The sequence below is a fragment of the Belonocnema kinseyi genome, chromosome 4, assembly GCF_010883055.1.
Source record: "Belonocnema kinseyi isolate 2016_QV_RU_SX_M_011 chromosome 4, B_treatae_v1, whole genome shotgun sequence".
Classification (NCBI taxonomy): domain Eukaryota; kingdom Metazoa; phylum Arthropoda; class Insecta; order Hymenoptera; family Cynipidae; genus Belonocnema; species Belonocnema kinseyi.
The window spans coordinates 26,801,439-26,815,376 of NC_046660.1; the positions used below are offsets into that span (position 1 = coordinate 26,801,439).

The 13,938-nt window shown below is 25.4% G+C and overlaps 1 protein-coding gene across 5 annotated transcripts in view; it reads right to left on the minus strand.

The window, feature by feature from the left end:
* The window catches only part of LOC117170718 (aminopeptidase N), a 42,203-nt gene that overhangs the window by 5,699 nt on the left and 22,566 nt on the right, over positions 1–13,938 (minus strand). For all 5 annotated transcript variants that reach the window (XM_033357726.1, XM_033357729.1, XM_033357728.1 and 2 more), the window contains 4 exons: positions 12,604–12,787; positions 12,247–12,454; positions 9,433–9,710; positions 6,552–6,751 (listed from right to left, as the gene is read on the minus strand). In XM_033357726.1, the coding sequence (XP_033213617.1) occupies positions 6,552–6,751; positions 9,433–9,710; positions 12,247–12,454; positions 12,604–12,787 (870 nt within the window). The remainder of the gene's footprint in view (positions 1–6,551; positions 6,752–9,432; positions 9,711–12,246; positions 12,455–12,603; positions 12,788–13,938) is intronic.

Genomic DNA, 13,938 nt, shown 5'->3' on the forward strand with positions numbered 1-13,938 from the left:
TTCTCTCTCTCTCTAAACAGGAGCGTCGGCGGATCAAAGAGACTGTTGGTCTAGACTTTATATGTCTATGAGTAGGAGACGATGTACATGACTGGGTTGCGCGCGCAACCCATTTCTCCTCTTCTCAATTTGAAAACTCGAAGGTGCACGATTCCCGGTCGGAACACTTCGGCGGTTCTATTTATATCTCTATCTGCTAACTGCTTTGATATAAAATCAAGAGATTGGGATTTTAATATTTCCAGATTTCGATGCTGGCCATTCTCATTATTTAAATACTTCGCGCGCCTCTTTATATGCATATATTATGAGGTTACGTTATTTCAAGTATAAAATATAAATAATATAAATATCTATACTATTATATATTTATATATATATACATATTATTAATGTTAATATTATAATTATGTTACATTATAATAGTTTTATTTATATCTTGACCCGCATTTGAAAGAAATTAAAGAAATTAGCGATTTTGGAATTCATCTCGTTTGGATACAAACTCCATTATTTGGTTGAAAAATAAATGATTTTGTTTAAAGTGTAACTATTTTGTAAAAAGAGTCCTCTCTTCTATCAAAAGTTCAACTCTTTAATTGAACACTAACATTTTTCGCTTAAAAAATTCAACTTTTTGTGGATAATTGGTCTTTTTGACTTTAAAATTAAATAATTTCGTTGAAAATTCATGTATTTTCTTCAAAATTTGTCTGTTTTGTAGATTATTAATTTTCTTCGTCGAAAATTCATCTTATTGGTTGACAATTCAACAACTTTGTTAAAAATTTATTTTTCCTGTTAAAATTTTTTTATCACCATCTAATAATGTAACTATTATATGATTGATTTAAAATTAATCGTATATATTGGTTAAGTTAAAAAAAATTTTTTTTATAAAAAACATTAATCTTCTTGGTCGAAAATTCACATTTTCCCTCGAAAATTTAACAAGTTTCTTGAAAGTTCATTGTTTTTCTTGTTCAATTCAATTCTTTATCACAGTTTTTATCTGGAATTTGAAAAATAATTGATTTTACAAAATGATTCTGAATCCGTTGAAAACTAAAGAATTAATAGATATTAGTTTTTAAAATTATTCCCTTATAAACAACTATAAAAACTATAAATTTAACTTTGAACGCTACAATTTTAATTTTAAAAAAAGATTCAAAATTAATTTAAAACTTGAAATTATTTTAAATAATTTGAAATGCGACGTAGATTTTTGCATATTGAAAAAAATAAGCTTTTTGAGAATTGTAAAATATTTAAAAAGAATAACAAAAATGGTTGTGATTATCCATATATTTTTTAAAGTGTTTTTCTTTTAAGTTATTGATATAAATATTTATAGATAGATAACACGGATAGATTTATAACACAAATATTTGCCTTTTTGTTTTTAGTTTAAATAATATCACACACTAAAGAAAAAGTTGGACCATTTTTTGATAATTCACATTATCATTTTATCAGTTATTAGAATTTAAATATTCACAACATTGTCAAAATCTGGTTTGGATGAAAACTCAATTATTTGTTTGAAAACTTAATTATTTTGTTAAATTATTTTTGTTTTATGCGTTGTAAAGTACATGTTTGAAACTGATAATTAATCTATACCATTTTTGGTTAAAAAAATCATGTATTTTGTTAAAAATTCGTCTTTCTATGTAGAAATTAAATTTTTTATGGAAAATTTATAATTTTTGGTTAAAAATTAAAATTTTCGGTTGAAATGACAACTGTAAATATTTGTTGGCTGCGAAGTCGTTTCGTTGTAAATGCAACTATATTGTTAAAAATTAAAATCATCATTTTTGGGTGGGAAATTCTATTATTTACTTAAAGTTGAACTACTTAGTAACAAAATTAATTTTTTCTTTTTAAGGATTCATAATTGTAGTTGAAAATTTAACTATTTGCCTTCAAATTACCTTTTTTGTGAAAAATTTTACTGTTTTGTAAAAAATGCATATTTTGGGCGTTAAAAGTCAACAATTTGATAGAAAGTTAAACTATTTAGTCGAAAACTAAAATTTTGGTTGGAAAATCATATTTTTGGATTAAAAATTCAGCTTTTTTGTAGATAATACTCTTTTTGACTTTAAAATTCAAAAATTTATTAAAATTAAATTGACCTTTTTTAGTAGAAATTTAATCTTTTTGGTTGAAAATGTATCATTTTTGGTAAAAAATGCAATTGTTTGGTTAAAATATAAACTGTACATCTTCTTGGGTTTCAAAGTCGATTCTTTCACTAAGAGTTGAACTACTTTGCAAAAAAAAAATACGCTTTTTTTAACAACGTTTTATAATTATGGTTGAAAATTTAACTATTTGGTTGAAAGTTTAACTCTTTGATTGAAAACTCATATTTTGTTAATTAGATTTTTTTTCTAACATTAAAAAAACTGCAAAATAAAAAAATTGCCTCAAAATCGTCCTGATTCTTTTTTTTTAATTTTAAAAATCTTTTCAAATACTCACTTAAAATTTATTTTTCAAAATCAAAAATCATTTTCAATTTTCTCAACAATCACAACCATTTTTGTTATTCTTTTTAAATGGTTCACAATTCTGAAAAAGCATATAATTTTTTAAATCTGCAAAAATCAACATCGTCTTTCAAATTATTTGAAATAATTTCAAGTTTTAAATTAATTTTGAATCTTTTTTTAAATAAAAATTGTAGCGTTCAAAGTTAAAATTGACCTCATTACAATTTGAACAATTCAAGGCTTTCTATTTTGAACCATTCTGTTCAAATTTTTATAGTTTTTAATAGTTGTTTATAATTAATTGTTTTAAATGAACGGTCAAATATTGCTAATAATTAACGAAATTTTTTTGTTTTCAATTACAAAATTTTAAATTGAATGGGTTAAAAATAAAATTTTCTAGACTGAAATAATATTTGAAGTCATCAATGTTTTTTATAAAAAAAAAATTTTCAACTTATCCAATATATACGATTAATTTTTAATCAATCATATAACAGTTACATTATCAGATCAAGATAAAAAAATTTTAACAGGAAAAATGAATTTTCAACAAAGTTGTTGAATTGTCAACCAATAAGATGAATTTTCGACCAAGAAAATGAATAATCTACAAAACAGACAAATTTTAAAGAAAATACATGAATTTTCAACCAAATTATTTAATTTTAAAGTCAAAAAGAACAATTATCTCCAAAAAGTTGAATTTTTTAAGCGAAATATATGAGTTTTCAATCAAAGAGTTGAACTTTCAACCAAATAGTTAAATTTTCAGTTTCAAAAATGTATTTTCAACAAACATAATTAACATAATTATAATATTAACATTAATAATATGTGACCTCAAAATATACGCATATAAAGAGGCGCGCGAAGTATTTAAATAATGAGAATGGCCAGCATCGAAATCTGGAAATATTAAAATCCCAATCTCTTGATTTTATATCAAAGCAGTTAGCAGATAGAGATATAAATAGAACCGCCGAAGTGTTCCGACCGGCAATCGTGCACCTTCGAGTTTTCAAATTGAGAAGAGGAGAAATGGGTTGCGCGCGCAACCCAGTCATGTACATCGTCTCCTACTATATTTCACACGGACAAGACCTGTGATAGTATTGGAGTGAACGTCGTTTCAAATCTGGGATCACTGGCTGAACGAGGAGCGAGAAGATAAAATCGTATATGGAGGGGATGAATTCCGGATATTGCCCCCACTCTCTGAATGTCTGACTGTGACAGTTTCCTCAATCACTTCTACTTAGAAATTTGCCTGTTAACCCTAAGGTCCCTTTTCTCGTGAAACATCGCAAATAGACAAACTGAGAAACAGACAGGCAGACAAAAAAAAAGACAAACAAAAGCCGACTAACGCACAGTGAAAAAAGAGGGACAAATAATTTTTTTTTTTTAATCTGATAAGATTTCTAAGCAAGTTTTCGAGTCTGATTTTTACTAAAGGCTATTTTTTAAAGGCCATAACCTTACGTTTTTTTTAAGTTATTGGAAATGGTTAAACTGCGATCCGCCACCTGGTGACAAAACCCGAACTAGAAATAATAGGCACGATTTTATAGAGGCATTTTAATTTGTGCATAAGAGAGTTTTAGAAATTTTTTTGTTTTGTTCAAAGTATTGATTGAATACTAAAAATTATTCTTTATTGGTAACAAAGGATTTAAGATGGAATTGACATATAATACAGTAAAAAATACATTTTTGACAGAAATATTTTTCTAATGAGAAAAAATGATTGTTCTATTCATTATGATTTTCAAAAGATTTTAAACTCAAATGGACTCATTTTGAAGCAAAAATGAACTTAAAGTAAATTTAGATTAATTTATAGATGAAATATTTAATTTTAAAAATCTGATCTCAAAGTTAGGTTAGAATTCGTATTTAAATTCCAATCGCCTATTATTCGTATTCTTTGCATAATTTGGATAAAATTTGTCGCTACATACATTAATTAAAGTTCATTTAAGCTTGCAAGTCATTGAAACGCACATAAAATACGTAAATAAATGTTCTTTCTACAACTATTTGTTTTTTATGAAGATTTGTTTTTAGTATGCAATCATTGTTTTATACTTTAAAAAACAATTGTGAAAACACTTTTATTCCAAAATTTAATCACGTCTTAAAAATTGTACCTACTCTTTCTAGTTCCAGTTTTCAACACCAGGTGGCGAAATGATAGACCATTATTCCACATATTGCAAGAAATTCGAATAAAGAACATATAATTATGAAGAACTTTCTTCTTATGATTAATATTGTTAATATTCTAAACAAATTTAATAAACAAACGCATCAATGAGCCATTTTTCAACAGAAAAATTCTTTTTTTTCGATGTCATTTTTTAAATTAGGAACTTTATGATAGTTTCAAAAAAATTAATACTTTATTGATCAATCTTATGGGTTTTTTAAACAAATTTAATAAACAAATGCATTTTTCGGGTATTTGTCGGCAAAAAAAATCGCTTTTTTCAATGGCAGGCCTTTCAGTTGAGAACTTCGTAATCATTTTAACATTCATAAAGATTTGATAAATTTTATAATGTTTTAAACAAATTTAATAAATAAAAGCAAAGATAAGGCATTTATCGATACATTCTTTTTTCTCGGTGACAATTTTTTAAATTGGGAACTTGATGATAATATAAGAAAAAATTCATAATTTGCTGATCAATTTTACCATTATTTTAAACAATTTTAATAAACAAAATGCATTATTGAGGCATCTGTCGAGCGAAAAATTCTTTTTTTTTCGATGCCAGACTTTTTAATTGGGATTTTCTTACTAAAATCAGCAACAATCTTAATTTGTTGATAAGTTTTATATTTTTTTAACGAATCTAACAAACAAAAAATGCATTGTTTGGGCACTTGTCAATGAAAAATTTAATTTTTTTTCAATCTTAGTCTTCGCAGTTTAAGTTTATCATTACTTTCATTCTTTAAATAAGGCTGCAGCTTTGTTTGAAAGAAAAAATTTAAAATTTATCAAATAATTATGAATTTTGCTGAAATTATCATAAATTTCTTTATCAAACAGACTGATATCGAAAAAAAAGAAATTTTTCGTCGAAAGATGCCCCAATAATACATTTGTTTATTAAATTTGTTCAAGAAAGTCATAAAATAATAAATGAATTATTAATTTTTTTGAAATTATCATGAAGTTCCTGGTATAAATTTTATCATCGAAAAAAAAACTTTTCTTTTAAAAAATAACTGATTGATGCATTTTTTATTGCATAATATATCTTGAACTAATGGTGCTCTATGAAGCTTAGACGATTTAAAAATTTTTATGTTATTGACTGATTTAAAAATCAGTGTTCGAAATTCTTTTAGAAATCTTATAAGATTTTTTTTCAGATTTTTTTTTCAAAACCGGTCGATATTTGTGGGCTGTACGTTATTTTAAACCAAAAAATATAAATAAACAATTTAATCACAAAATAAAAAATTAACAAACCAGCAATTAGTTAAATCATTAATAAAGAGACTCGCAAATAAATAAAAAAAATGAACAAAAAATAAATAAACGAATCAAAAAAGAAATTGAAAACAAATAAGTGAATAAAACAAAAATAAAAAAAACAGAAAAACATATAAATATATTAAGGGACAAATAAATAAACAAATAAATGAATAAGCAAGGAAGCGAAGAAATAGAGAAAAACAAAAAGACGAACGCAAGTATGTAAATAAAAGAATTTAAAAAAAAACACAAAAAAATAAATAAATGAAGGAAATATTTATTGAAAAAATCGAGAAACAAATAATTAAACAATTTAAATGAATAAAAAAATAATAATGAAGAAACAACAAATTAAATAAAGAAATAAATAAATTTAAAGAGAAACCAAAAAGCAATCAAATAAAATCAAACAACAGATGAATGAAAAAACATATTAGCAAAGAAACAAATATTTAAATAAAGGAATAAAAACAAATAAATAAACCAAGAAAAAATTAAGAAAAAAGCAAATTAATATTTGTAGAAATATAAATAGATATTATTTATTTTCTTACGGATTATTCTCATCTGGATTTGGTTCATTTCTCCAATTAATAAACTGCTTAACAGCATTCCTCACGCAATCTTCATGGCCAAATGCGCAGGCCCAGTTAAGCACATTGATACGGGTGAATACAGTTAGTTGAGGATCATCGTAAGAATCTTTAAAACCTGTTTGCTTGTAAATGTTGTCCAAAAGTTTCAAAGCATATACCTGAAATTTTTTTATTTTGTTTTTTAATTCAAATTATTGATTTTTTATGCAAAATTTATCATATAAATATATTTTGTGGACAATTTACAACACGTACATAAATTTTTAAACAAGTATGTACATTTTTTACCAAAAAAGATACATATTTCACTAAAAATAGATTTGTTCAATTTTTAGTTTAAAACAAATTATTAACAAAGCAATTAAATATTTTACAAACAAAAATAAATTTTCAATAGAATTTTTGAAAGTTCAAGAAAATATTAAAATTTGTGTTTAAATAATTGAATTATTAATACAAAATTAATTTTCAATGCAGAAGGTTAATTTTTCACAAACATAAGAATTTTTAACCACATACATAAATTTATAAAGAAATAAAAGTATTCTTAACTAAAAAGAATAAAATTTTAACAACAGCAAGAAAGGAGAGTTAAATTTTTATTTTAAAAAATTAATTTTAAATTTAAAAAGAACGAATTTCCGTTTTATACCTAAAATAGAATAAAATACAATAGTTTCATTTAAGTTAAAAAACTTAATTTTTAACAACAAATAAATGCCAATTTTAAAAACAATAATTAAATTTTTGACAAAGGAGCTGAATTTTCAGCTGAAATGTTGAATAATCAACAAAGAAAAGATCAATTTTCTAACCAAAATCTAACAGTTAAATTTTTATTTAAAAAAAATTTTTTTTTAATAATATTCAGAAAATAACTTAATTTTTAATCAGAATCATAAATTTTTAACAGAGAAGATTTATTTTCATCTTCAAAATTAATTTTTAACAAAATACCTGAATTTTGAACCAAAAAAATAATTGAATTTTCAACTAAAAAAGATAAGTTTTCAACAAAAAGAGGATAGATTAATTTTTAGACTAAAAACCCACTTTTAACAAAGTAGTTCAACTTTCAACAAAAAATTGAATTTCCTACAAAAAAGGATGGACTTTTAACCAAATTTTTAGATTTTCTACAAAATCCTACAATTTAACAGAAGTAGAAGAATTTTTTCAGAAATACATAAATATTTCACTAAAAAAAAGATGAATTTTGAAAAAAAAATAAAAACTGGAAAGTTTTAATTGTAGAAATTAATTTGCAACAGCAAACAAATGCGAATTTTTAAAACATTAATTAAATTTTTGACAAAAGAGCTGAATTTTCACCTAAGATGATGAAGAATCAACATCAAAAAAAGATCAATTTTCAATCTAAGATATAACAGTTAAATTATTATTAGAAAAAAAAACCAATATTCAGAAAATAGCTTAATTTTTAACCAAAACCATAATTTTTCAACAAAAAAGAATCATTTTCACGTTAAAAATTGTTTTTTAACAGAATACATGAATTTTGAACGAAACAATAATTAATTTTCAACTTGAACAAAAAAATAAGTTTTCAACGAAAAATAGGATTTTTAGATTTTCGATATTTTCTATTAAGATGTGTAAGTTTTCGTTTAGAATTTATTTTCAACCTGACAAATTAGTTTGCAACTACAATCGCAAAAATTTAACAAAAAAATTAATTTTTACAGATAAGTTAAACTTTACACGAAGAAGTTAAATTTTTAACAACAAACAATTATGAGTTTCATAAAATACGTGACCCAAATATTCGAATTTTTAAATTAAAAATTAATTTTTAGCAAAAAATCTAAATTTTCAACAAAAAAAGTTACGTTTTCAACCAAAGAGATGAGTTTTTAAAGAAAAAAAATTTTCATCTTCAAAATTAATTTTTAACAAAATACATGAATTTTAAACAAAACAATAATTGAATTTGCAATTTAAGAAAAGAATCAGTATTAAACCAAAAAGACGATTTTTAGATTTTCAACAAAATCCTACAATTTTGAACCAAAGTAGAAGAATTTTCAAGAAAAAAAAATTAAAAAGTGAAAGTTTTAATTGAAAAATTAATTTTTAGTCTAAAAAATTAGTTTGCGACTACAATCATAAACATTTAAGCAAAAAAAATTAATTCTTAAAGAGAAGTTAAGCTTAACACCAACAAGTTAAGATTTTAACAACAAACAATTTTTGATCAAATACATGAAACAAATGTTTGAATATTTACTTTCAAAAATTAATTTTCGAGAAAAAAATAATATAATTTTTAACAAAAAAAGTTACATTTTCAACCAAAGAGATGAGTTTTCGAAGAAAAAAAATTTTAACAAAGAAATTACACTTGTTAAAAATTTTTTATTACAAAAAAATTACAAAAAAAATATTCAGAAAATTAATTTTCATCTTCAAAATAAATTTTTAACAAAATACCTGAATTTTCAACAAAACAATAATTGAATTTTCAACTTAAAAAAAGAATAAGTTTACACCCAAAACGCGGATTTTTAGATTTTCAACAAAATCCTACAATTTTGAACCAAAGTAGAAGAATTTTCAAAGAATAAAAAATTGTAAAGTAAAAAATTTAAAATCAGTTCAGGAATACGACCGCTAGAACTTTTTGAAGTTAAATATCTCGCTTTGATTTACTCTGTGACATCATTCCCCTTACCGACCAAGCAGGGTTGTGATCCATGCTAAGTTATCGACATTCCATATTACCGTCAGTCGGTAATGCAGATTTCTTGCCTTACCTACATCGTAATACCAACAGTCGGTAACTGAACTTCAAATTCATTTTGCAGAATTTCAAACTTACCCTAAATTTGTCGTATCCTTGAAATTTGATTAGCATTCCATTCAAATAGCCCATGCCCGTTAAAGCCGCTTTCCAGGGAAGATATTCTGTTTCATGGGCTAAATAGGAAGTTACATCTAAGGCAGTGGAATAATTTAATTTGCCAGCTCTAGCTAAATTTAAGGCATCATCGATCAACTGAGCTCTGTTTATTGTCGAGATATCTTTGAAATTTGCTCGATTTAAATTCTTGATGAGCAGCTGCCAGTTTTCTTTGTCGTAATTCACACGATAATATCCTAAAAAATCAATTTTAATTTCGTTCGTTCGCTATGAAGGATTAAGGTACTGATTATTGATACTTGATTGAGAATTAGATATACTGCGGTCGAAAATTGTACACGCGACTAGCGCGAGCGTCACTAAAAATTACTGATTACTTTAAAAAATGATAACTCGGTTCGAAAAGGCGGAAAAAATCTGTAATTTGCAGGAAACAATCTTTGAAATCTTATCTTTGGTATGAGCCAAGAAAACTTCAGAAATATTTACGGGTTCTTGAGTTATTAATAAAAAATGTCTGAGCGTTGCGTTGAGCCTTAGTCTTCTCGGCGCAACGCTTGGCACGTTTTCAATCATAACTTGAATTCCTGTTAACATTTTTGAATTTTTTCTCGTTCTGAATAACTCCAAAGATTTTTGCTTGAAATTATAGATTTTTTCACAAATTTTCTACCTTATAGCACGAGTTGAATTGAAAATTTTAGTTTTTTCTTATAAATTTCTCTACTGAGAATCGATTAGATGGATGTTAATTTGACAAAACATTATTTATTAATGGCTCTGATATAGAATTTACTTTTTTCTTAAAAAATTTCACTGTTCAACTTTCGAATAATAAATTGTTGGAATTGGAATTGTCAAAAATTTAATGAACAAATTTCCTAAAATTTTCTGCAGTTAAATTTCTAAAAGCTGAATTTTCTCTGTTATTAATTAAAGAAGATTATAAAATAAATTTTCTACAATTTTGAATTGTAGAAAATGTTGAATTAAATTTGATACAGTTAACATTCGCACGGTTCATTTTTTATCTGTTGAAAATTGGAAAAAATTTATTTTTTCACAGTTGAATTCTGAACGATTGAAAATTAGATTTTCAAAAAATGAATGATCAACTGTTAATAATAACTAAGAAAATTTAAAATTAAATTTTCAACAGTTTTGAATTAAAGACAATTTTTTATTAAATTTTATACATTCAAAATTCGCACAATTGATTTTTCATCTGTTGAAAATTTAAAAAAAGTTGAATTTTCTACAATTGAAAATTAGATTTTTCGAAAATCTATTTTTATTTGTTAATAATTAAAGAAGATTAAACATTAAATTTTCAATAGTTTTAGATTAAAGAAAATTTTGAATTAAATTTTAAATAGTTAAAATTTGTATCATTGATTTTTTAATAGTTGAATTTTGAAAACTTAAAAAATGATTTTCAGAAAATGAATTGTCAACTCTTAGTAATTAAAGATATTTAAAAACTAAATTTTCAACAGTTTTAAATTAAAGAAAATTTTGAATTAATTTTTATACAGTCAAAATTCGCACAGTTAATTTTCTATCTCTTGAAAATTGATTATTTAACAATTAATTTTGAACGGTTGTCAATTAGATTTTTAGAAAAATAATTTTCAACTGTTAATAATTAAAGAAGATTAAACACTAGATTTTTAACAGTTTTAAATTGAAGACAATTTTGAATTAAATTTTATATAGTTAAAATTTGCACGGTTGATTATTTAACAGTTGTATTTTGAAGAGTTGAAAATTAGATTTTCATAGAATGAATTTTTAACTGTTAATAATTGAAGAAAACTTAAAATTAAATTTTCAACAGTTTTGATTTTAAGAAAATTTTGAATTAAATTTTATACAGTCAAAATTCGCGCGGTTGATTTTCTTTCCCTTAAAAATTGATTATTTTACAGTTGAATTTTGAACGGTTGAAAATTAGATTTTTAGACAATCAGTTTTTAACTGTTAATAATTGAAGAAAATTAAAAATTAAATTTTCAACAGTTTTTAATTAAGGAAAATTTTGAATTAAACTTTATACAGTTAAAATTTGCACGGTTGATTTTTTATCTATTGAAAATTGAAAAAAATTATTTTTTCACAATCGAATTTTAAACGTTTGAAAACTAGATTTTCAAAAAATAAATTTTTAACTCTTAGTATTTAAAGAAAATTAAAAACTAAGTTTTCAATCATTTTGAATAGAAGAAAATTTTGAATTAAGTTTTATACAGTTAAAATTCGCACTATTCATTTTTTATCAGTTGAAAATTGGAGAAAATTTATTTTTTAACGGTTGAAAATTAGATTTTCAGAAAATGAATTATCGGCAGCTGAATTTTTTGCAGTTGAATATGTTCAAGTTGAATTTCCTTCGATTTTTTATGTACACTAATTTTTAGCAGTTAAAATAAAATTTAGAAAATTTAAGAAGCTTTAAAATTTAATTTTCGAATTCCTACATTCTTCTGTAGTTGAATTTCCAACAGAAGAATTTGAAGCTTTTGTATGTTAAAGAAAATTGAGTAAAATTCAAAATATAATTTTTAGCAAATAAAAATTTGATTTTTACTTTTCATAAATTCAAAATAGTTGAATTTTCAAAAGTAGAATTTTCGCCAGTTTAATATTTTTTAATTTTCAATTTACTTGATTTTTTAGCAGTTGAAAATTAAAGACAATTTAAACTTTAAGTCGGAGTAAAATGGTTATTCCCGATGGTAGAGTATAATTTTAATTATAGAAGGAAATACACACCTGTTTGTTGAATATTTAAAATAACCCATTGAGAAGGACTTGCTTCAAGCTCATTTACACTAAGCGACTTTTCCGCCTTCATCCAGTAAGACGGTCGCGTTTTATAGAAATCTAGTTTCTGCTCGGACGTGTATGTAATAGGAATCCACCAGAGAGGCATTGGTTTCGATGAAATAGATGAAGTACTATTTTGCAGCATAAATCGCTCCTGGAGAGCGGAAAGAGAGTTAAAGTCCAATTTAAATTTTACGATGGATATCAATTTTATCAATTAATTCCGAGTGTCTTTCAAAGATTTAATTTTAGCATGCAAATGGGTGATCTTCAACATAAAAATAATGTTTAAAATAAAATTACCTGAGTAAGAGAGGCGCCACCATTTTTATAATCACGAGTAACAGTCACTACAGGAAAACCTGTTTGAAGAGTCCAGGTATCCATTATTTGCTTTACAGTTACATCCTGATCAAGAGCCTTATCCTTATGAGCCTGTTTGGTCAGCGCAGCCCACAAATCGTCCTGTTCTGCGCTTTGATAAGCCCTTAATTGTAAAATAATTTTTTATATAAAATTCATTGTTTTGCTATAGTTGACACCTTAAAATGTGACCTATAGTTCCAAAAAGGTGTTACCTCCGATTTTTGTCTCACTTTTTTCAATTTATTTCAGCAAATAATTAAAAATTAAAGAAAATTCTTCCCAGGAAAGTTGTAGATCTTTCGAAAATGCTTCTTTTATGTTATGTACATTTTTCCCCCAAGTGATTACTTTTCATGAAAAAAAAAGAAAAATGGTGGCAAAAAGTGAAGAACTGCTATTTACTTTCGGTCAAACCCCGGTGACTGGTCGCAGAAATACTTTTAGTCAAACCCCTAATTCTTTCTAATGTTTTCCTAGGAAGAGAAGTACTCCTGTGACTGGTCACAGAATTACTTTTAGTCATGCTCCTCTGACTAATTATAGAATTAATTTTAGTAATCCTCCTGCGACTGGTCACATAAATACTTCCAGTCAAATCCCTAACTCTTTCTTAAGTCTTCTAGGAAGAGAGGTACTCCTGCGACTGGTCACAGAATTACTTTTAGTTATGCTCCTGTGACTGAACACAGAATTACTATTAGTCAAGCTTCTGTGACTTTTCACAAAATTAATTTTAGTCATGCTCCTGTGACTGAACACAGAATTACTTTTAGTCAAGCTCCTGCGACTGGTCACAGAATTACTTTTAGTCATGCTCCTCTGACTAATTATAGAATTAATTTTAGTAATCCTCCTGCGACTGGTCACATAAATACTTCGAGTCAAATCCCTAACTCTTTCTTAAGTCTTCTAGGAAGAGAGGTACTCCTGCGACTGGTCACAGAATTACTTTTAGTTATGCTCCTGTGACTGGTCACAGAATTACTTTTAGTCATGCTCCTCTGACTAATTATAGAATTAATTTTAGTAATCCTCTTGCGACTGGTCACATAAATACTTCCAGTCAAATCCCTAACTCTTTCTTAAGTCTTCTAGGAAGGAATTTAGGAATTACTTTTAATCATGCTCCTGTGACTGGTTACAGAAATACATTGCGTCAGACCCCCTAACCTTTTCCAATGTCTTCCTGGGGGAAGGGGAAGGCACGCCCATGACTAGGCACATAAATACTTTCAGTCACGCCCCAGACTCTTACCGATTCCCCACGGAGGG